The 25,662-nt window shown below is 40.3% G+C and overlaps 1 protein-coding gene across 3 annotated transcripts in view; it reads right to left on the reverse strand.

Moving 5' to 3' along the window:
* LRP1B (LDL receptor related protein 1B) overlaps window positions 1-23,396 on the reverse strand; it is a 776,343-nt gene extending 752,947 nt beyond the window's left edge. For all 3 annotated transcript variants that reach the window (XM_081004634.1, XM_081004635.1, XM_081004633.1), the window contains exon 1: window positions 22,741-23,396. In XM_081004634.1, the coding sequence (XP_080860760.1) occupies window positions 22,741-22,825 (85 nt within the window). In that variant the 5' untranslated portion in view covers window positions 22,826-23,396. The remainder of the gene's footprint in view (window positions 1-22,740) is intronic.
* Window positions 23,397-25,662: the final 2,266 nt, after the last annotated feature.

Below are 25,662 nucleotides of genomic sequence, written 5' to 3' on the forward strand. Positions count from 1 at the left end.
AGCTGCCACCGCCAAGGCCCAGCCTCGCATGACACTCCAGCTCTGAGATGTAGGCAGAGGACAGGAAGAAAGGGAACGTTGGAGAATATGCAGTCTGTACTCTATCCTCCTGGCTGTGTCACAATCTAAAATCACCACCGTAGGCCCCCCCTCTTCCTACAGCGGCCTTCTATTAACTTGCTGGCCTGATAGCATTTAAACCCTCCTGGCCAGAAGCAGGTAAGTCAATTTCTTCCTACCAAGGCTCCCAAAGCAGGTGAGAAGGAATGGTTCCATCACTTCAACCGCTCCTGGGAACACCGCTTTTAGCCATGGCTTCCATTTTTTGTTCATTAGTTAGACTTTTGTTGTTTTTTATGTGAATGATATGCTGTCAGTGACTGTGGTTAATGCTTAATGAGTCATGCTTAATGGCATCACCAGGGCCTGTCCCTGTGAAATCACTAAGGAATGGTGTCTGGTTTGGGACCCCAAATCCCCTGGAATTGCTCCTGCCATGGCACCTCTGGCACTTTTCAGATTTGGCACTTTTTGAATTTTTCTGCAACTTTGTTTTTTGAATTTTGTGCAATCTCTTGCACAAGTGAAAGCATCAGAGCTGCTATAGAATACACCTATTACATGAATACTTGTGCAAGCTTTTGGAAGCTAGAACCAGTGGCTCTTTTCCGTCTCCACATGGTTCTCTGGATACAACTTACATTGCTGGATATGTTGTGGGAGTTCTGATTCTTTCTGTAGAATGCAGATTCCCCTTAAAAGGTTTCCGTTGTTTTTGTAGAAATGTATCACATAACACACCTACTGAAAAAATGGGAACAAGATATGGGGGACAAGCATGGAAGTTTGCAACATAACTTACAGCAGTTACTGCATTTTGGAAAGATACACCTGCATTTTTAAAAGTCTGCATGTCTCATTTCAAGCAAAGTTGCTATGGTGACAACCTCATTAGAACACTGCATTTGAGAAAGCTAACCTGCATTCAGAATGTTAGAAAGAATGTCATTTATAATAACACTTAATGCAGTAAAAAGTCAAAGTACAGAAGAGTTATGTGGAAGAGAGTCTGCTAATATAAATTATGAGAATAAATGAAATATAGCCCCATGCTCTGCTGCATTATTCAGCTATAACAAAACCTAGCCCAACCAAGAATGGTCATCACAGATCTCCTTGAACATCTGAATTCTGATGTTTGATCTGTGTAAGATAATATTTGGCTTCCTGGGATTCTTGCTTTTTCTAACAAACCTAGGCAATGTCTTCATCTTTCATTATTTCCCTTCCTTTCCCTTCCAGAACTTGAGAGTTCAAGGCTTCTTTCGAGTGTGTCTGCTTAATTAGAATCCTCACATGCTCACCTCAATAGTGAAGTCAGAATTCAAGCATCAATTTAGCCATAGCTGGGGTAACTTTGGATCCCCTGTAGACTGTGAAGGATCCTTTATTTAAAAAGGAAAAGAAAAGAACATCTCTAGAATGCAGTCTGTAAGTTTGAAGAGGTGTGTTCAGGCATTTTCTGGACATGGACCCAAAAACTCAATGTGTGAATAGGGGTGCACACACAAGCCATGCTTCCAGTGTGCTTCCATGTGCCCTACTCATCCTCCATCACCAATCATGTAGCAGAGTCTGTTCATGTACAGGTGAATGTGAATGTGAATAGAAGCTCCCTGTATACTTTTCCAATGCAATGCGTGGAAGATCAGGAAGTGAGGGGGCGGGCATAAGACGTACAAGGACCTGTGTCATGTGTGTCCCTGCTAACACTTTGAGCCTTGGTGTGTTTAGTGGATGTCTGAACACGATTCAGGTGTTCAAATAATACATGCAATCTCCAGCATATCCCCCTACTCAGGTTTTCCTTTTCCTGGTCTTTAACTACAAGTTTCTTATTCCTATCTCAGGAAATGTTCACAATGGAATCAGACTATATTTTTATTCTGGTTTGAGTTCTTTTTCAAATTGTGAATATGGTTGACACAACAAGCAACACAGGAGGCTGCCACATCTAATGTAATAGTCCCTGGAAATAAAGCGACTTAATTTGATCTAAATAATCTGGTAGATGGGTTTATACAATAGTATTCATCACCGATAGACAAATTTGGCATAGGAAATCATAGCATCTTGGCTCCCTTCTTGTGTTAGAGGCTTTTCTGAAAATTCCCCCTCCCCACAAACACTAGTTGGAGGATATAATTATGAGTGCAAATATTTGAAATATGGATTGATGCGATATCATCATAGAAATGAAGGGTATTCAACATCTTTTGTGAAGGCATCCTTATAAAGTTCGCATTCTGACATACCTTCCTTATAGACTATTCAGATTTTATTAACAAATAGTATTCTATGAAATCATTTAGACAGTTGGCTGGCAAGCATTTTTAGTAATCTCTGAAAAATGACAGGGAGGGGAAAGAAGAGCATGGCATGGATAAAAGGTGATGAACCGCAAACGGCATCCACTCCCCAACACTCAAAGTGGTGTGTTTTTCTGGTGGTAACATCTGCTGCTGGTAACAATGTGGTCCTGGGCAATGAAGGCTTCTTGCGGGGATGGGAATACCTTCCCCCTCCTTTGCTGATTTGCATGTATCAGCCGAGAAGCATGGGTGCACTGCGCCTGTCTTTGTGCAGCGTGCTCCGATGTGCTTTTTGGCCATGCCCACTGCTGGAATGTGGCTCCTAGAGAGGTTAAAATGGAGAAATGTGGCCCTTGGCCAAAAAAGGTTAGCCTGCAGCTTGACTCCTGCACGATTCCTTGCAACTTACTAGGTACTGCTGACCGACTGGAATAGCAATCACAAGGCAGCGGATAGTAACTCCAAAATTACTTAACTTTATAATCATTCATTGTACACTATCAGTCCTTTATGACAGCTAATAACTCTTGCAAAATATCCTGTAACTAGTTCAACAGTTGTCTGTCAGTCAGTCAGTTTTATTGCACATAGCCAAAGGCTGCCCGTAATGTACACAGAATCATTCAACAATTAAAAGAAAATACGCTGGATTAATACAAAAAACTTAAAACATTTATATTATCAAGACGTTAACTACTCTAAACAGAGCTATAAAAGTACCACACTCTGTGAGGTAAGTGAAGCTGAGAGACTTCAGAGAACTGTGACTAGCCCAAGGTCACCCAGCAGCTGCATGTGAAGGAGCAGAGAAGCGAACCCGGTTCACCAGATTACGAGTCCACCACGCTTAACCACTACACCATGCTGGCTCCCTGCTTCTCCAGTCAGAAATGCAGCAGATGCAGGATAGAAGCTGAGTACAGTATCTAGGTCTCCCTAAAGGAACATCTGCTGCATTGCAAAGCTAGCCAAAGGAGGGCTCAGCTGCCGTTGAAATCAGATTGGTCACATCCATAATGCTGAACAGTGGGCATTCATTGACCGAAGTATATTAATGTATATTTGGATTTCATTATTTTAAATCTATGATTTAATAACTTTAATTGACAGACATAATGCATGGGTACAATACATTGGAAGTTGCTTTAGGGTTTATAACAAGTAGAGATAATTGTAAATGAAAAATGAAAGAAAACTGCATGGCTTAGTAAATGAGTAATTAACCTTTCAACTCTACAACTACAGATGGAATCTTGACAAGAGTGACTGAAATAGCGCTAATGGTTGTTAAAGAGTGCAATAAAATTAATTTGATAGTTTTAGATTGATTTCTTTTCCCTTCCCTTCATACTGCCATGCTGGAGTCCCGCTTACAAGCACATTCCACCTTACCATCAAATCCATCTGTGAATCATGCCTCATGGAAAAAGATTAATTTCTCTTTTTTATCTCCATTCTCCATCTTAAAGACTACAATTATCATTTCAATGGCTCTTACTGGGCTAAAGAATCAGGAATTTAAGTGGCCTGCCCATATGGTTACTAGAGCTCTATCAACAAGAGCAAAGTAGTTGGACTGGCAGATAACCCATTTTTGTTGCTCTCATTTTGTGCCAATACTTTACCCTAGCTACTAAAATGGCTTAAAAATAAAAGTCTAAAGAAAATTGCCTAATGAAACAAGCCAAAAGAACTTATTAAGCTTTTCCCTGCAGCTGATCCACCCCTTTTTCAAGATGCTAGCTACAGCAATATGCATTCAGAGTGAACTTATGTGCCATCCTTAATGCCAGACACACATATTTTTGCCCAATGGTAATAAATACTAATGGAGTTTGGACTGCAAGCAGCTACTCGATTAAGGCATGCCTTCCTACATATATGGAGTTCTAGCTGCAGGAACGTGTTTGAGTAGAACATTTTCATTGCACACACCTTTAGACTAAAATAAGCAGCATGTTCTGGCATGTTCTTCATTCAAGCCCATACCAGTATTGATATTTTCTGTACTCAAATAATTATCTAACGAGGCATACAAAACCCAAGCAGTTCTAATAGATTTACTGAATTTATTCCCCATCCCCTTTCATATGAAATCTCAGTGTGAAGCAAGCCATCATATTAATAGCAAAAATTAGAGTTCAATTTTAAAAGTTCAAGGAGATGAAGTGATGAGTTCTAGGTAATTTAGGTAACAATAGGACAAGGCTGTGGCAAAAAAGAAAAAGAAAAGCCCACAAGCCAACTCAAATGGAGTTTGCTTTTCTTAGGGATTCAAGCAAGAATTTAATAAAAAGAAGACTTTCTCCTAAATATCCCTGTACCTACTGATGGTGGGGAAGACATGTATTTTATTAGCATAGCGAACAAATAATTAATTAATTAATAAACTCAACCTATATAAAGTACCAATGAACTGCTGTAACATACTGATTATGGGCAGTTCTTGTTGACACAGCCATATAGGAGTATGTCTAAATCCATTTGCAACTTACAGATTTTGCAATAAAAGGCAGTGTTGGCTAAACAGCTAATTGAATCCCCCAAGGACATTACTTTCACCCTCGCCACTTAGTTTGTATTCTTACTCTGCATTAGGTATCTCTATGTCATCCAAAACCCCAAATCCACATTTATTGCGGTAGATTTAAAAGATTGGCATGCTTTTAACATTATAATTCATGCTCATTTCTCACTTACAACATTATAGCAATTCTCATTCTGGTGATATTTGGTTTAGCTTTGTTGGCATGTCCACTAGCAAAAATATATGCTTGAAATCTCTATTGTTCCTCGTCTGCTTCCCTCCATCTGGGCACTATTTGGAAGCACATGTGAAAATTTTACATTCTTCTGCTATTCAGAAGCTTTATATTTCCATATATGTAGGGAAATAATACAAATACCTAAACTGGCAGCCATATTCAGTAATTGGTTCTCAAAGCATTTCCCATTCTTCCACAGTCAGAATCCATGGTAATGTCCACAAAATAAAGTGATGTGGCAATAGACCCATACAAGAAGCAACATAACATCCTGAGATTATTATTTTTTAAAGCATTTATCTCTGGTCTGGTCTATGTTCTTAGTATCCTTCATATTACATAACTTTTCCCATATTTATCACTGGTCATATTTTGCTGTTCTGGGGAGATTATAAGGGTGAAAAATCTCTTCTTCTGTTTTGTGAACATGGCAATGTCCATTTAAAATGTCTTTGTGACCCAGACAAGTTAGTTGCTCTTTCTGTCACTCTGATTTGAAGTTGCAGTGAGATGAAATTCATCCAGAGAAGATTTTGTTCTGAAACTATGGGTATATTGAACGATAAAGGGTAAATGGCTCGCAATGGCTGTGAGAAGGGGGAATTATTGTGAAGAAATGAAAGTTTGTATTGCATTTCCTAACCTCACAGTTCTAATTCTGTTTTCCCTGTCCTTAAGAGTTGCATTTTCCATTGAGTAATTGAGAAAAATATTTAAAAACACTTACATGCTACTTATGCAGCTTTTCTATCGGTGTCTCATTTGTAGTATAATTTTTACTTTCCCATTGTTTTGTAGCTTAAGAGAGGAACTTTGAATAAATCAGAGCTGCAGTTACCAATTGAGTAAGATTAATCTTTGAAAGGAAAGCATGAGAAACTTAGAGGTGATTTGATTACAGTTTATAAGTGCATTCAGAGAAAGAAAATTCTGGATGTAACAGATACATTAAAGGGGCAAGAGAGTGGATTCAGCAATGGCTAAGAGATATCTGGACACACTGTTACATTTTGTACTTTTGTAATGTAGATAGTTGTTATAAATCTGCCTTCATTTTGCTATTGTAATTGCTGTTTCAAGTCCTAGTTTATGTAAGTAAATACTACTTTTATTTCTTCACAAAACAGTGTGTGTGATTGTTATTATAAGGAGGAGAAAGTGGGTAATACCAAGACAATCCAGTCTGCCTGAAAGCATCCTGGATTGTTGTTTCTAGAAGATTAAATCAACCTTGTTTTAGCTTCCAAGTTTAATTTGCTAAGGATGGTTCTCTGCTGATCTTATTAATGTGAGCAAGGAAGGATAATAACTAAACAATAGATCCTCTCATAGTATTTAAATCCATTCCTACACATACTCACTTGGAGTGCAGTTGGGGCACTTTAATTAATCTGTTTTGCATTGTATCTATATATAATGGAATCCAACTGATCTGAAGGCTGGATTGCATAATTCTCCCATTTAGGAGTAGCTACAATCCTACACAGTGAAACGTGCATTCAGGCAAACGTATATAGGCTCAGCCTGGCTTCGACTAGTCCAATGGGTGTAGGCTGCAGTTTTTGCTGAGGTCTTTAAACCCTCATGCATTTTAGCATCTGGAGCTGTCTGCAAAGTCTTAAGGGGATTCAGCTACAATCACGACAGCTTCCAAAATAATTTTATGGAGTTTGGAACAGATGTTCAGAGGCTTGAAGAATTTGCACACATTTTACCATTTTCAGAACAAGACTAAATGGGTAGCACTCACAGGTGAATCATCTTCCAACCAATGGGACTAGAAGCTCAATCCAGAGCCTTTATGTAGTTAAACTTAGTTCTAACGCATTAATGGATTTTATGAAGAACTAACTCATTTTTAATAAGAGATACAGATGGTGTTCTTTGGTGATGGGAAGGCTTGCAATATGAAGTGGGCACTGAAGAGATTTCAGCACAACATTTTGTCAAGATGTGGCAGAAGGTCTGACTTTATGAATGATATCCGTCCTGATGGGGGGGTTAGAGAGTAAATATTTTAAGTGGCACTTGACAGAAAATTTGTGCAAACATCTTGCTACTGAGTAATGAGGTCCGTGAGTGTACATCCCACTTGCTGCTTTCAAAATAAACCGATTTCAATGCTTCAACATTTAACAAGCGCTTCAAATTGCAGTGTGGATTTTGATCTATGCCTTATTCTTCTTGCTCATATATTTTCTAGGATACCTAGAATGAGCTGTGGATAAAAGCGCATTATCAAAAGTGTGAAAGAGGAACAAATAGATTCTTCTATATCTCCTTAAATAAAATGAGCAGCATTCATTCATTCATTCATTCAAGCAGAATTTGTTTTCAGCACACAATTACTTTCAGAGAGTGATGGGAATGGAAGCAATTTGTGGGGGAAACACTGGTCCCCCCCCCATGGTCCTTTACTGCCATGATGTAAGATAGGTTAAAAAAAAAAGATCTACTCCTCTAGACAGCTTAGTTTTGCTTACTTCCCATCACAAGCAGATTTCCTAGATATCATCATGTAGTAGGATGTATTAAGATGAGCATCAAATAATGTTTCTAGTGAATTGTTGTGCAAGGATGGAGGTGGTTTGTCCCTATCCTTTCAGCTTGTATTATATCATATCTTCCAATACCTTTTCTGTACAATATTTCCTTGTGGATGTGGAACTGCTGAATCTTGTGATGATGGAGGTCTGTCTGTTCTTCTGTTAACAATGGCTCTTCCTGTCAGTTCTCGTGAGAACTCAATGGCTCTCCCTCATTTTAGAGTCTTTCGCTGAGACTTTATGTGGTCACTGCTCTTTCAGGATCAGAAAATAATTTTCCTCCCAGTCACAACTGGCTCTAGGTTGTGAGGTTCTTGACTTTCTTCCAGTGACAAGCAGGCTTTCTTCTTAGGCGTTAAGTCACACAACTTGAATGGAAATGGCATTGGACATAAGAAGACCCTCATATAGGATCGTGAGGTCATGTACCAGCTCCTGGTCATAGCTCGGGGGAAGATGAGCCTGTCATCACTCACCTCAGACTGCTAGTGGGATCCCAGATGCACAACCTGTGCCATATCAGGTCTTCCCTACTAGTTAACTCCTGTGGATATTCCTCAGCTGGGATGGATTTTCTTCAGACCAAACAATGGAAGTTGGAAGTGGATACAGATCCATGCCATATATCCCACTAATACTGCTTACTTTGTTATAATCTATAAAGTTGTGGTCTGTTTTAACCCACACATATGTTATTTTGTCTTGTTACCCAATCCTTGCCCCTGAGATAGCCTAACATGCCTATCCTACAAACGTGTATCAGCTGGAGACAATTTAAAGGGAGCTGAAGGTGATACGATGGGGCGCAGTTTAGTATACCCATATTTTCTATCACTGTCATCTCTGGATAAATATATTTAAAAATATATAAAAATATATAAATTGTCCAGTAGCACCTTAGAGACCAACTAAGTGGTCTCTACTTAGTTGGTCTCTAAAGTGTTACTGGACAATTTTTTTATTTTTTTTATTTTAATATATATTTCAACTGTGTCAGACCAACATGGCTCCCTACCTGAATCTCTGGATAAAAAGGTTTTGAAGTCTATGGGTTACAGAGACAATAGTGAGATAAATATGATCAATGCCAATATTGTATCATCTTGAATGCTTGGGCAGGGGGCTAGCATTAGCTTCTAAGTAGAAGGTAATAAAATGTTCTTGGACATAAATATGGGTTAGATCCATAGAAGCATGGGCCAAAGGAACACAGTTCCTAGTGCTACTCTGCAAAAGCTTGTACAAGATTCTACTCAATACTGTAACAGGTTGGTTATATAGGAGTTCTGAAGCTTTGGGTTCTGTAAGAGATTGCACGAGCTTTTGTGGAAGTGAATGAACATAGTTGGATTTAGTTTCACTTTTCTTGTGTAGCACTTTGGTGCAAATTGTAACACATTTCTTCAGTAAGCAAAAGACAGCTTCCACAGGTGGAAGAATACCATTGGATCTAAGTCTATGTGATCTGTTGAAAAAGCTTAGGACAATTAAATTTATTGTCGTCTTAAGAGAATTCTCTGTGTTAAAATCTTCAAGGTGTGCTTTAAAATTGTGAATTATCTTTGTTCCATGTCCCTTTGAATGTGTGTCCGTTCCCACACCTACAGACATTTTTCTTCTTATCTTCTCCAATATATATCACAAGATTTTTCAAAGGAATAACACTAGAGTTCCTCAGACCCTTAAGTTCTCTTTGTTCATTTCAAGAAGAAGGACTTCTGTATTGCCATTAGATTTTTATTTTTATTTAACAAACTCTCAGTAGTAGTGAAATCCTTATGGGATATTTCTAAAAGTTAAGTTTTATTTCAATAGCACCCGCATGGCTCAACTTGAAGGATAAAGTCATTCAAGACATTGCCGTATACAGAAAGTTATGAGGGAATGTCCTATTGATAACAAGAATAAGACAAGCGAAAGTCCTAGGCGCTTTCATCTTAGCAGAAGGAGGGAAAAAGTATGTATGTTCTGCTTTCTGAAGTGAAGCTATCTCTCAACAGTGAGCGGTTCTGTCAGAACATCAAGTCATTCAAGATGAAGCATAATGTGAAAAGTTATTTAGGGACATCCTGCTGACAATAAGAATACGTTACGGGACAATGCAATACCACTGTAGCGGTAACGTTTCAGAAAATATATATTAAGATACTTTTCTTTTCTTATCAAAGAGTTGTAGCGTAGTTTTATCTAAATAAGACCAGCAGAAAGGCTGCCCAAACATCCCTTTTCTTCTTCTTCCCCAAAGTGGCACGTCTGCTTATTAAAAGAATTACTTGGTGATACAGATGTCACCAGGCATTTTGACTCATGAAGAAAACACTATTTATAGGGCAATGAATCCAAAATAAGCTCAGCAGAGTATTATAGTAAAATGTACAGACAAAAGATTCTGCATGTACCAAAAAGATGTCCCAGGTGGAGGTATTTATGGGAAAATCACAAAAAATAATGAGTGGCCACTAACGTTTGACCTTAATGGATTTTAACCATTAGCTTGTTTGCATCACAGAAGCTTGAGCTAAATGGCCTGAGAAAATAGAATTCACATCAGTCATGCACATTCAGGTCAAGTTACAATCTTGGAGACTCAGTTTCCTAACTGTAAAGCAGCGCTCCCAAAAACTGAATGGGGTTGTGTTTCTTTTGCCATCATCACAGTGTGTGTTTTTTAATGATGGTAGTTTTCTAGATTTTTATTCTGTTCTGTAATGCAGGTGTGTTCAACATATTGTAACCTTCTGTCTTCCGATAAGGAAATGATTCATGCTTCAGATACAGTGGAAAGTATTTGCTGAAAGTGCCTAATTATATAAGGTATAAGAGCAATATTCATTTTTAAAATCTTGTTTAGGTCTACAACTAAATGTATGTTTTGTTAAACGTCCAAAGGAATGCCTAACTTATGGTTCTCATGCAGTATGTGACTGGGATCCTGAGTTCCCTTTTGTGAATGGAAAGGCATCTTCCATGCACAGAATGATGTGTCATCCTGTGATGGTTCTTGCTAGTGAAATGTGCAGGGGAGAGTGATTTTACTCAGTTTCCCCTGCAGCCATCCCTCACCTCAATAGATCAGATTGTTAGGGGCATGGGAGCAAGGGCTGCAGTGGGAAAGGAGAAGTTGTAAGAGATCAGTCACCCCTTCTGCCAGCAGGAACATTCAGTGAACATATGAGCCTGCTAGATCAGGTTAATGACTATGGGGGCTCTGAAAGCAGGACCTGAACACATCAACGCTCTCCCCACTTGTGATTTCCAGCATTCAGAGAGCAGGCTGGTTGCTGCTGAGCTTCTAGTAGCCACTGAGCAGACCTCTGCCCATGGAACATTCCTGCCCATGGAAAGAAACTCATGGTTGAAACCTGTAAAAACAGCCACAATAAATCCTCTGCGGCTTTTTTCCAATCTTCAAGATAGCCAAGAGCAGTTCTTCAAACGATACAGTTTTTCACCCTCCCACAAGTACCTGAAATGTCCTCCCTGTATTGTGGAACCATGTCAAGCTCAGGTTGATACTGTGAGAGACAAACCTTTAGCTTGAAAGGATGGAGCTTCCACCTATACCACAGAAATGGGCTTGATCTGAGTCTTTATAGGAGAACAGTGAAGCATCCCAACTATTCCATGTAAGCCATTCATATGGAAAATGTAACAGGGATACATATACAGAAAAATGTTCAACCTCTGTCTAACTGAATCTGTGGACATACTGAACAAGCTGAATTCTAAGGATCCTCAGTGTCAGAAAGTGGCTGGGCTGCACGCCTATTTATATATTTTACTGCTAAAGCAATATGAATTTTCACCTTTAAAAAACCCACTCACATTTTGACAATGACTTCTCTTCCTAGGGAAGTGAATAAACATGAAGTGGCTTTTAAAAGACAACAACTGTCTAAATCAGATATTCCTTAAAAGCTGCTATTAGTTCTATGTAACATTATGCTAATATGCAACTACAACCTAAGAACTGCTAAAGAGTTTCTTCCTGCACACAATTATATTGAAGAATCCAATTATATGTTTAAATAATGACCTTGTGCCTCTAGGCCTAAGCAGTGCTTTGTCCTTCTTTACTCACAGAACAGTTTCTTCACTTACCAACACAACCTATTGAAAAAAGTTCAATTACATTTATGAGCTATTGAATTCTGCCTCAGTGTTTGGCTACTAATATCTGACAGAAAGATTGCTCACATTTACTATATATGTGACAAGCATTCTCCTTAATAAATATGCTGTATTTTGTTAAGCAAAATCTATTAAGTAGTGTCTGACAAATTTATAATTATTTAAATATGTATGTTGGCCAAGTACCAATATCATGAGGGTGCCTCTGCCTTTTAAGAGTAGGGCAGAAAGGAAAATGTACAGCTTCCTCCTTCACTGCACCACTCTGAAAGACAAAACTGTAGCTGGTGAAATTCAGCCTTCTTTACAACGCTTAAAGGCACAGGTCCTGGTAACTGGGGTGGCAGTCCTTGTAAGGGCTGGGTGACAACCTCCCTCCCTCATATTTTCCTGGCAGCAGCACTCTCCCTCCCTGTGTGAGTTGTTTGTCGCTGCAGAGCAATGTAGGAGTGTTTGGCTGATCCACCTGTTTGTGGGTTGTTGTTTTTCTGCCTACTCCATACCCCACAAGTGTCTCAGAAAAACCAGGACATCCCATTTGTTTCATGTGAGAGCACAGTTCCTTGCAGGTGATGGAGTTGTGGAGACGATGTACCAAAGGCAAACGCAAGTTTAAGAAAGCCATGGAAACAAAATACAAATACACACTTCTGTAGCAAACTTCCCTCTGAATTATACTTGTTCTGATTGCATCCAAAAGTGGTTGATAAAAGTTGTCTCTTCTGTACCCTACATATGACAGAAACAAACAAACAAACAAACAAACAAACAAACAAACAAAAGATATTGCATTCCCTGTCTTTTATCTTGCTTGTCAGCACTGGACCATCCCTCTGGTTCTGGAAAGCCTTTCATTTTCAAGGGCTTAGGGACAAGACAGCATTCTGTGGTCATGTGTATCTCCAGTTTCTATGGTAGAGTTGGAACCATTAACACATTTGCTGGCCTTAGCCAAAGTACTGTATTATAGCCATAGGCTCTCTGTCTACAAAACAGGGAACAGGGATTATGAAAAAGGGTGAAGTCACCTACTTTGGGAGGGAGGAACTCAAGTGGTGGAGCAAGTCATCTTAAAATGTTGGCCTGGGGCGGGTTGGGATTTATCCCTATACTGTTGTTAGCTTCCCATTTACTTCAGTTAGGCTAACGGGGGGGGGGGGGAGATTCAGAATATTGTTTTGTTTTTAATCTAAACATACACACAGAGAGAGAACAGATTATAGCAGGCTCCAGAACACCTCACATGCCTGACCATGTATTTGTTGAGATTATATAATGTTGGGTGCCTCATATACCTTATGCAGGTCTACTATGAGTTATAACATTACCAGGGGGCAGAATGGACATTGAGATCTGGCGCATTAAAATGTCTCTATATATGCTGACAGTGATAAACCTTTAACAACTAACCTATAGTAAAATATTTTTAATGTCAAAATAAATACACCTAGACCTACCAGGTTCGTCTTGTGTTTTTAAATGTCTCATGGACCTTTAAGGTTTTCAGGGTCCATTAATGATAAATTTTGAAATTTTGTATTAATTAACAAGTTTTAAAACACACACACTTCAAAGCACAACTGGTTTCAAGCTCAATGTCAGGAGTATACGCTATATTACAAACTAATGAAGATAATGAGAGTTTTGTTTTAACTTCATTTGGAAAGATGAACAAAATATTATGAACAGAATACTATGCCATTTGAGGTTAAAAAGCGAATGCTAATTAAGGCTCCTGTGTACCTTCTCAACATTAGATCAGTACGTAGTCCCTGTAATTACAGAAGAAACACTCACAGGAGTTAGTATTAAGCTTATGCAGATTTATAACTTTTGGCAGAATTGTTCCTTTAAAGTGTAGCAGAGAGTTAGTCATAATTATACAAGAATTGAGCGTGGGAGAGAATAATTTGTACAGCACACTCTGCCTCAGCAAAACATCTTTGTCCTCTTATTTCAAGGACCATTGTTTTTAATAAAGGGTGAAAACTAATAAAGAAATGCTCCCTCCATTCATTTTACTCATAAAATATAAAATCCAAGGGTAATCATGTTGAAACCAGGTTAACATACTGTATATGCCTTTCTGTTTATTTTTAATGATGTTGCAAGGTTGTATTCTTCTATTCCTGCTTGACAGAATCCAACCTCTAGCCAGAGATCACCAACTTTTTTAGGCTCCTGGATGTATTTGAATTTTGGAGCAAGTGCCATTAGTACCTCCAATCTTTTCTCTCTCTCCTCCCCCAGATCAGCCACTCCACCACATACAGTCAAATACAGAAAGTCTCTCACCACCAAAGGAACACAAGTAAACAGCAGAGAACCTGCACAAGCAACACTGACGCCAAACCCTACATATATTAAGTAAAATAGAAACATCACCACCTGACCCCACCCCCACCCATCTCCCCCCCCCCTACTCCTTTCCCCCCTTTCTTCCTAATTTCTAAACAAATGAAACTGATTTGTAAAAATGTTACATGGAAAAAATACAAGAGACATTGTACATACTTTTGTAAATCAAGAAAATCTTTAATAAAAATACATTTACAAATATATATAGAAAGTGTGCACAAACACACGTTACTGTTCCAGGGTATCTGAGTAAAATGGTAACCTGACCCTTGAGAAGCACATACAGGTGAATGAGGAAGTGAGAAAGAGACACTCTTCCAACTTCCTCCTTCAGCTCTATGTCCTTTTCACAGGGGCAAAGGAAGCCACCTTCAGCACCTCATAACCAAGGGGGTAGTGAATGAAGGGGGTGGCTAAAAGGCTTCATGGGCACCAGGGCAAGACCTTAAGGCAACAATTATGCCCACGGGAGCCATGATAGTGACTCTGTATAGCAAATACAGCTGCATATTCTTGTAGAAGCAGCTGTTGGTTATGCCGCAGATAGGGCAACAGTTATAGTTTCTCCACATATTCTGCTCCCATACTGAAGTTGGAGTAAATGCAGAATTATGGATGGGAAGACCAAGGTGCATTAGAACAAAGATGGGGAACCTGGAGCCCTCCAGATATTGTCAAAACTGTGATCCCTGACCACAGACCATGCTAGCTGATCTAATGAGAGTTGTAGTCCAACAACATCTGGAGGTTCACAGCCTCCCCATCACTGGATTGAAGCACAGTACATATTTCACACATCTTAAGTAGCTGGAGGCATGGTTTGGGCTGTGTTTTCAAGAGTTAAGGGGAAATGTTTGAGTCATACTAGTTTGGGATACTGTTATTTACTTAGGAGAAACATATTTGCTATGCAACCAATGGATGGTGGGAATGGGAGGTCACATGCCCTTTGGTCAGCTGCATCACTGCTGATTGCTAAAAGGTATACAGGGAAGAAAGAGGTGGTCAGGTTGGTGTGGTGCGTATACACCAGCAAAGGCAACATCACACTGCCTCCCCACTTCCTGTTATCAGCAGGGACACTACTGACCTGAGGTCAAAAGAGTGCCACCATCTCACTACACCATCAGCTACTTGTCCTCTGTATGTTTACTCAGATGCAAGTCTCACTGTAGTCAGTGGATAATAGAAAACTGTGCATGCACACCAATTTATTCTGGTGGTTTTTTCCACATATTCAGGTATTTTGCATGTATTCCTTTCCAACACATCTTACTAATGAACACAAGGGCATACAACGGTGGGGTAGAAGATAGACTATGACTGAGTGACCCAGGTGGAAGTCCCCACTCAGTCATGTCACTCAAGAGGAGACACTTTTTCAGCCAAACAGAGCTCACAGCATTGTTGTGAGAATAAAAGAGGGCAGACAAACATGAACACAACCTTGAGTTTCTTGGAAAAGAGTAGCCTAGAAATGTAATAATATTTTAACTGCACGCATGAATGAAACACAGGTGGGGGGAGACATTTGATGGGATCTACCATCACATCAAGATCCTTTTTGAGATGCTTTTCACATCAGTTTGTGTGCATCAGGAAGCTGCACAGAATTAAAATATGTGAATCTACAGGGAGGTGCAGCAAACTGTCTTTACACTAATTCAGAAGTAATTTTAAGAATTCTCCATGTGTTTGTGGATGGTGCAGATATAAACAATAGTGGAATGGATTTAAGTAGGGGAACCCACTTATTCCTCTATGTAATCCTTCTGTAGAGATTTGCACCAAATGGGGTAATATAACCGTGATCTTGCACATCTTCTCCCTGTGACTGTAACTGCATACATTCATAATATATTAATAAAGCAAGAGGGAGATTTGTAAGTATGAGAACAGACAACTCAATATTGAAGCACTGAAACAGCTTTATTTGAATTTGCCCATCTTACAGCCGCTGAGAATACTTCCCGTCAGATTGACAAGTTGAAGTTCCATGTGGCAGAGCACTGTACAGCTGGTTTTTGAATGTTCTGCTTCTAACACCCAAGTATTAATAATGAGATTGGAGCCCAGCCTAAAAACACATCCAGCAAGAGCATTTGCTAAAACGCTTTGGGATCAGATTGATTTTTTTTTTTTTTTTAAAAAGGTTCACAAACAAGGATTAAAAGAAAAATGGCTACGTTAATAACCCTGTCTTTATTGCATCGGCACAGAATAAGCCCATATTTGGTACACCTCAACTGTCTGTTAAACCACAGCAATTCTGTTTTAAAGTTGTTCCTGCATTTACTGACATGTTACGAAAGAAATAAAGCAACATTTCTCTTAGATGTGTGCATTCAAAAGCAACCCTTGACTAGTTTGTAGGTGTCTGGAAAATCATTTCCATAATTTTTATTCATGGTGTTTTCCTTAGTGGAATTCAAACTAGCTTTAGAAGAAGAAGATAAACAAAGACATAATCTATGTGTGAAAGGGCTTGAGTTATGCGGCAAAGGCATCTTGCTGGTATAACATCTGTCTGCTTCCCTGTACAGTGTGTTTTCATGTCTGACAGTGCAATGCCTCTCACAAGCATCAGTACATTGTTTGCAGGAGAGATGGTTTGATTTGAGCAGGCTATACTGAAGATAATGACACTAGAGACAAACAAACTAATAGTTCCCAGTTAGACAGCTGTACAACCCATCATCAAAAATCACCAGTCGCCAGCCATAGAGAGTAATTGTTGAGTTTACTGAAACAATTCTATTAGCAACACGCCCAATTTTACTAAAACCTAACAGACTTCACTGAATGTTGCATGTATTTCTAACATGTTGGGCAAAGACATCCAAAATATCTGATATACCAATAATGTTAAAGGCCTATATTGTCATGCTGCCACTGGGAGGAATAACATGCAGTTCTGCTTCTCAACTTCAGAGCCCCATGTGGCTTGGAGTCACACACACACCAAACCAGACCCAGAGGTAATTTTTTGAGGCCCTTCTCTGACTGCCCCCACCAAATTTGGTGAGAGGTCACAACCAGAACACAGGCCTTTTGGGCAGTGGTGTGCCAGATATGGAATGCCTCCCCAGGCGGGTTCACTAGGTGCCATATTATGGTCCTTTTGATGTTCCCAGTCATTTTAAATTGATATTTTGGTGCTTTTAAAACACTGCTTTATATTGTTTGCTGCTGGTGGCTTTAGCTCTCCTCTTTCTGTTGTGATTGTTTGCTTTTTAAAAGGCGTTCATAAATTGTATTGTTCACCATTCAAAGAATATTAAGTAACTGGGTGGTACGCAAATGTATATATAAACAAGCACGACACACTGTAACACAGCAACAGTGGAAAAAGTTGGTGCAAGTTGATGATCCATGTCCTTTTCATTATATTTTCAAAATCATATCACAGATATTTGGCCCCACATTCTCAAGCTGCATGGCTACCATTCTGTATACATTCAGGACCCATCCTCACCATAGCCCAGCAGAACCCTTTGCCTGGCATAGCAGCGCCCTGCATGCCCAGGAGCCCATTTCATTGCTGTGACTGTAGTATCAATGGAAGGACTGAGACCAAAGTTAGTTAACAAGTACTGACAATCCAACAGGTTGTTCTGTTGTCAAGGCTCAGCAAAACTATCTGCTGATGTCAACGCAGTGGCTGGCAGGATTTGGAAGCAAAAGTGCCATTCCTATAAGGAAGCATGTCCCCATCTGAAAGTTTAACTTTCAGTACTCTAAAAAGGAAACTGTTAATATTCTGCATTTTTTAATTATTTTTTTAAAAGGAAGCATGGTTGCCTAAAATAAACTTTGTGTATTGTTTTGATTAAGCAATCGTTTTTAATTATTGTGTCATCCCTACAAGATACTATTGCTACATTGGCAAAACTTGTAAGTCATCAACAACTCATAGTTATCTCAGATACGTATATTACCTAGTTTGATAAGCTGTGATATTATTCCATGGCTTGTAAGTAGGCTACATAGAACTGAAAAACTTTCATTAAGAAATTCTGATATATTCCACATTACCAACCCACTTTCTCATAGATACTAATCCCATTCTCCACCCCAATTTCACCAGTCTCCTTTTTTATATATTTATCTAAGCCTTCTTAATGTAATCATTACTTTCCACCACTACCACCACCACCAAGTTCATTCCTAACCATAGTGTCTTATTTTGGATATTCTGCTGCCTACCCTGGAGAACTGATGTTAAACAATATCCATTGCCTGAATGGCTTCTGCAATCCATATAAAATGTTACATGGTGTAGAAATGTCACATCAGGCCCTCTTATGTTCCAAATCCTTTTTAGGTTGAGAATGTATGATTTGTTTAAACACGATGTGCGGATTCTTAATTTGCCCTGCAATTCTCCTCTTTTATCCAACATGACATAGTGATATGATGAGCTAGTTGATCCTAAGTGAATTTGATTTGGCGGGTATAATTTACAGGAATGTTGTCTTTTTAGGACTAGATTGATTGTAACTTAAACAGACATAGTACTTTATCACATAGGACTAAAACACTAGCAAGCAAAAACTGGCACATGCACACACACAAACAACACACCAAAGCAAACATTAAAGCCGTAATTTTGAATGTGTAAATAAACAAGTGTCCACTAATCTCACATATAGTAAATATGGACCTTCACCTTACCTTCTACAGAAGGTTTTCAAATGTACTTGTATACCAGATGCAGTGATGGTTTCAACCTACAGTAGCTGAAATCTGGTCTGAGGCTTTAAAAGAAAGCTTGAGAGATTTTGGAATACACACCGGGGGTTGGGGCAGAAGATGCGTTTGGGAACCAAAGTCCTTTGGGGATAAGATGCTTAAGGATGATATTCCATTCACTGATCTGACAGGATCCACATGTAACTTTCAGGATTTAGTTTTGGGAGGTGGTGAGTACTTACCTGTTTTTCCCCTCGCTTTCTATCAAGTACATTTCAACTGAAGGCATTTTTGAGGGCCAAAGTGTTGCTTTTCTTTTTTGGACAACCAGGCAATGATTTATTTATCTTTTTAAAAAAATTCTGCCTCACTTGTAATGTGCAGTACCTATTTAATTTTTGAGAGCCAGCTGGGAAATTGACCTAACAGGTTTTGGTAGTTCAATTACAGCAGAAACAAGGGACCAAAATAGCATAACTAAAAACCATTTGTACTTGTTCAAATGAGTTTTAAACAGGCGAGTAAACAATTTGGTATCTGGTCTGCAGAGCACAAGAAAAAGAAAAGAAAAGTTTTCACAATGTAAATTCAATTTCCTAAACAATTACATTTTTGAATGGGAATCTAATTAATTCCTTGTAAACTAGATATGGAAATATTCAATGCATTCTCATTTCTTGCTTGCTTTGAGACTTGCACAGTTTAGGAAGCTATCCAAGTTAATGGGATTTGCTTTGCATCCATTCTGAAACAAGATATGCCATTTGAGTCATGCTGGCCACTAACCTTTCTGAGTTTAACAGCTATGAAGAAGAAAATATAAACCATGCTTTGATATATATACTTCAAACCAGCCACCACAACAAAATAAAGGAATCCTACATGTCCTCGTTATTATTATTAGGCATATGGGTAAAATAAATAAATAAAGCAAAGCAAAGAACCTTCACCCAACTATGAATGCACTGTATCCTTTATATCCAAGCAAACGAAGACAATTTCCTTCCTGTATGGGCTCGATCCGTAAGCCAGTTAAACTGGGATACTTGGACATCAGTTGCATCAAATACTTTTAATTTTCAGTCTTTGACTTAAACGGTTTACGAATCAAATGGAAAATAGAAACAAATATAGGAGCTTTCACCTGATCCTAAACATGTTTACTTGGAAGTAAATAATGACTGAGTGCCCCCCCTCCCCAGGATGGAAGCTCTAACACTGAACAGGCATGAGATTATAGGACCACCACTTTTCAGAGTTCCTGTGCTTTTAAAAGCAGTGTGGTGGACAGAAATGCATGAAAACTTGGTGAAATTTATGAAACTTGTGAATTTCTGTCTATTTTGCATCTTTTATAGTTGCAAGAACCCTTTCAGAAAAAAAGGTGGCAGCTCTTTTTTTATAAAAAAAAAAAGATACTCATTTGAAATTAATGAGCCTTACATGTTCCAAGTAATGAGTTTAGAGTGAGGGATAACAAATCAACTGAAATCTGGTTTGATGATTAGGCAGTAAGACTGGAACAGTTCTGTCCAACAAACATCTACTTGCTATTAATTTCACTGGAATCTGCTTCCAAATATACTCATTTGGTAGGTTTCATTGAAATAAATGGGCCTTGACTTCAGGGAGCTATATTTACTACTGAGACAGACATTTGCATAGAGTATTGGAAGGCAATCTAAGGCTACAATCCTATGTCCATTTCCCTGGCAGTAAGTCCCATTAAATTCAATGGGAGTAAGCATGCACAGGATACATAAGCACCCTAAAGTTGAATATCCTGGATTAAACAAACAAACTCTTGTGTTGTGTATTGCTGGACAGTTTTATATAGTCCTGCATGAACACTGAACTGCTTAAATGAACACTGATGAAAAGGAGTGAATCCATAGGGTACTTTGAAAGCAATAGCTAGTCAATAGTTGCAGAATTATGCTGCTGAACAACTTGTACTTTCACTAAATCCTCAGCAGCGCTGGATAGATTTGCAGAGTGTGTGTGTCGGATTTCAGAGTATCAGAGAGATGCATCACTCACTGTTACTGCCTCTTCTTTCTGCCTGGTAGTAAAGCTATTGTTTCAGATCTATGGATAATTGCTGTCATATAAACACATCCATAGCTTTCTCCTCATTTGCCTGGGAATCACAATTCCATGTAATAGCACAATTCTAAGACATGTCAACTAAGAAGCAAGTCTCATCAAGTTCAATGAGGCTTACTCCCAGGTAAGTGTGCCTAAAACTGCAGCCTAAAGCCTTCAGTTGACCCAGTTTCCTGACTCCTGTGTAGTACTATATGTCCTTGAGAACCTAAATACTTCAGGAGTATTCATAGCATATTCTGTTACACTTAAGCCTTTACTGATCAGTGGAGATGTAATTAGAATCTGGACGTTTTCCTGTAATGAACTGCATGGTACTTGACTACAATTTACAAAGTGTCAAACCAGCAGATACTCTTGATAGAAAGTTCACCTGATCTAAGCTTAATGTGTGTGTGTGTGTGTGTGTGTGTGTGTGTGTTTAAAACAGAGCCTGTATGGCAAATTTAGATGCTTTCAGCAAAAGGACATGGCCAAGTGTCCTTATAATCCAACCACGGCCGTTCAGAAGCAAATCCCATATGAATTCAAAGGGGTTTAGTACGTGGGGTCAGGATTGCAGCCTGATTCACCTTAATGGGTCTGACCTCCAAGACAATGTGCATAAGATTGTACGTAAATAAAGCATCCTACTGCCACATATATGCTGTGTGTGTGTGTGTGTGTGTGTGTGTAAGTAAAGGTGCAGAGGATCCAGGTGGGAGGCAGCTATCCAAAACACATTTGCTGCCAAGGAGTCCCATTGAAGGCTACAATTCTAAACGCACTTGGAAATAAATCCCACTGTAATCCACTGGGTTTACTAAGTAAATTCCTCAGGATCAGGGTGTTAATAAGCTATCCTACTCAGGATAACAGTGGGAGGCAGTTGACTCATTCAAAATCCTGCTGGATTGTATCTATGGCAATATTTAATTTCGCAAAACTGGCCAGGTGGAAAGGAAAGGGAACTTACTTCCATGCAAGCTATGTTAAAAATCAGGGGGGTCAAGAGGAGCTTGGGAAAAGAGTAACCGGCTCCTTATTCGAAAGTGGTACAGGAGGAACCCCCGGCGGCCGAAAGGCTTCGTGAGCCCCAGAAAAGCGAGCGAGCGAAGTTTATGATCTATTGCGGTCCCCCCCACCCCCAACCTGCCCGGCGCACAGCAGCCGCGCAAGAGCTAATTTGATGCGCGGAAGAATGAAGGAACTGGAGGGGTGGGGAGATAGAAACTGGTCCTTGGAGAATGGGACCATCCTAGAAGCCTTACAGGGAGTATTTGAAGGGTGGAGGTGGAATAATAATAATAATAATAATAATAATAATAATAATAATAATAATATTTAAGTTAAAGGGAGCCTGGAAGCAGAGCGAGTTCAGACCCAAGCGGGCTTTTTCAGGAGCTCTAAGGAAGAAAGCGAAAGGCGCTACAGAACCCAGCGAAGCTCAAACTCCCGGGGATACAACACCATCATCTGCAGAGCCGCAGCCAAGTCAACGCCGCCGCCGCTGGAGAGGGAAAGACTTCGCTCTCTGGAAGGGGTGCAAGCATACAAGCATCTCTCTCTCCCCCCACCTGATCTTGATCCCAGCCGAGTGGGAGATTATAGTTATTTTAAAAACAAACAAACAAAACAAGCGAAGCGCAAGATTGTCCCAGGGGCAGCTGGTCTGCAGGAGTCTTAAGTGAAGTTTGCGCTACTTTATCCAGACACAGAGCCGTCCCAAAAAAGAGAGAGGTGGGGTGACACAGAAGAGGTGGCACAAACCATGCAAGTCAGACGCCTTACCTCCTTCGGCTCCCACTGCCAGGACCTTAGCAATAGGACATAATCCCGAGACGGTGAGGACGGCGAAAAGGAGAAACTCGGGCATGGTCGAGGGAGGGGAGTCTCGCGTCCTCCTGCTCCTGTTTCTCCTCCAGGCTGCTGCTGCTGCTGCTGCTGCTGCTGCTGCTTGCTGCTCTTCTTCGCCCTCTTTGGCCGCCGCCGTTGCTCGGTTGCACCCTTCGCTTCAAATAAAAAAAGAGAAAGAAAGTCACTGAGCGGCAGCAGCAGCGGAGCCGACGACGAGGAGGGTGGCAGGCAGGCTGGCTGGCTTGCAAGAGAGCAGCGCGATTGGCAAATGTCACGGGGGTGGGATTGTGCGCCAGGAGCCCAGGCTGCGCTGCCTTGCCTTGCCTCGCCTGCCCGCCTTCTCCGCTGCTTCCAGCAGGATTACGAGGTGGATGTGTGAGAGAGCCGCTTGTGTGTCTCGACTTCTCAATGCAGAGTACGTCTGATCTTACATCACGCAAGAGGGGCAGTCAGAAAGAGAGAGAGAGGAAGAGAGAGAGAGAGATGCCAGAGGATGGGAATCTCACTGATTAATCACGGAAGCCGCCATCCTCCAGCTTGGGTGTCCACATAAATCATATCTATTACTTAGTAAGAGGCATTTAACACAACAAGAAGCACACCGCTTCAAATGGAAAGCCCTACAAATCAGACCGAGGCGGTCCAGCGAGGGGAGAGGAAAGTCAGCCGTCCACGGATCCCTTTGGGATCTAGGTGAGAGAGAGAATAGATCTGGGTGGAGAGAGAGGGAGAGGGAGAGCGCTCGCTCGCTCGCCTCCAGCAACAAAATCGGGCGACTGCCTCCTTCCTTCCCGGGAATAGGAGCGAGCCGTCTAAGTATCCCAAAAGCCAACAGAGGCAGGCAGGCAAGAATGAAGCCTTTTGGGAAGGGAAGCAAAGTCAGCTCGTTTTTCTGGTTGGGAAATTGGCGAAATGGCGAAGGAGGGGAGAGAGCGACGGGAGAGAGAACCCAAAGTTCTCAAAGGCAGCGCTGTCGGACTCGTTGCAGAATGTTCATTTCCACTGCAAATTGACAGGTAGGGTCGGGTCCTGCTGAGTGACTCAACAACAACAACAAAAAAGGTTTCTCACCTAGGAGAGGCCGAAACTCCATATATGCTTAATAGTCCAAAAAGAAGCGGCGAGAGAATAGGGCAGCTTAATTAGGATGTATTACCTCTCCAATGCAGTAAGTGGAAGCAACTGGCTTCAGATTAGTGTCCAACTGCTCTTTAAAAAGTTAAGCGCTATCTCATACAGGGCTGGGCAGATTTCAGACTTGTAGGGTCTACTCTACTAGAACCCTCAGGGCCACCAAACGGAGACACATGCAAAGTCGGGGCTAGCTCCTCCCGTTGTACATTATGTTAACAATTAGGGGACTTCTAGGGTTGCCTTATTTTGAAGACCAAAAAAGGGGGCACATTTTCCGACTTCTACTTTTAACTATGGATTGCTATGACAACTCTCATTTTACGTACCCATAAAAAACAGGATGTGCATGCTCGACCCGGTAATTTGTAATCAGCACTAAAACCAGTGCATTTTCACTGCACCACCCACGCTGCCACCTTGACCCTCCCAGTAAGCAGCAGTGACTCACCTGCTGGGAGGGCAGGTAAGCATCTCCACCCCGTGACACCATCTGCTACTGGGCAAAACATGACATTTGTTCAATTGCATCATTACTTGCTTATCCCCAAGTTACTGGGTTACTCCTAATAACATATTTTAAGATGCAGTGCATAAGAGGCCAACCACACATGGTCTTCAGCGTAGTTTATGTAGCCAAGGATAGCCTTGCTAAGTGTGTGGTGCACTGGTGATCGCAGCAGTTGATTACTGTATTGCCCTTCATATGAGACTGCTGTTAAATTTGCCAGAAACCTGCAACTAGTACAGAACGCAGCAGCTAGCTTAACTGATTTATGTGCTTGAATGTGGCACGCAACACCATTGCTAAAGGAAGTGTACTGGCTGCTGCTTTGCTATTAAGCCAGGTTTAAGGCTCTGGTATTAACCTAAACAACGTGGAACCAAGAGAATGCCTTCTCCCATACAAAGCTGACCAGTTGTTAATATAATCTGCAGAGGTCCTCCTGATTGTGCCACAGCCTCCAAACATTCATCTGGCATCAACCAACACCCTTTCTGTGGGTGTACCTGCTCTCTTGAATGGTATCCCCATGCTAATTTTCTCTCTCTCTCTCTTTACCATGGCTTTTGCTTTCTACCATTACCAGCTGTTTACTGTCTACTTGATTATTATATAGACATTACATTTTATTATATTGTTGTACACAGCCTTGACATGCCCAAATAACAGCTGGTATATCAATATTTTAATTTAATTGATTAAGCATTGTCATGACTGCCATTCCATTGGTATTTTAATGATAAATCATGGGTATCATGAAATATAATGATGTACAATCGTGACAAAGACACGGTTCTCCCCAGTTCCATTGACCTGAATAGAAACTCATTCACCTAGGTAGTTCTGTTCCAAGCAGCCCTGAATAAGAACACCCTGTACCTATTTTCATTTTCAATTTATAAGGAAGGGTCAAGTGTCCTAAACTGATGTGTACAAGAAAAATGATTAAGACTTTCTCCCCAGGCACCTGTGTCCCCTTCCCAATCTGCTCTGGCAGGAAACCTAGAACAGAGGGCACACAAAAAGAGAGGCAGGCAAAATTATGCTGTGAGAGCAAAAGTCTTTCCACAAACAGAATGATCTCATTGGATACTGTCCCTTAGATGAGGAAACTGGAGACTGCATTAGATAATTCTGCATATGCAAGAGATATTGACAAAGAAAATGGCTTAGAAATGGAAGACACAACCTATTCTTGTTTGAAATGAATAACATGTGAT

The sequence above is a fragment of the Podarcis pityusensis genome (assembly GCF_964106645.2).
Source record: "Podarcis pityusensis genome assembly, chromosome: 1".
In the NCBI taxonomy this organism is placed as follows: domain Eukaryota; kingdom Metazoa; phylum Chordata; class Lepidosauria; order Squamata; family Lacertidae; genus Podarcis; species Podarcis pityusensis.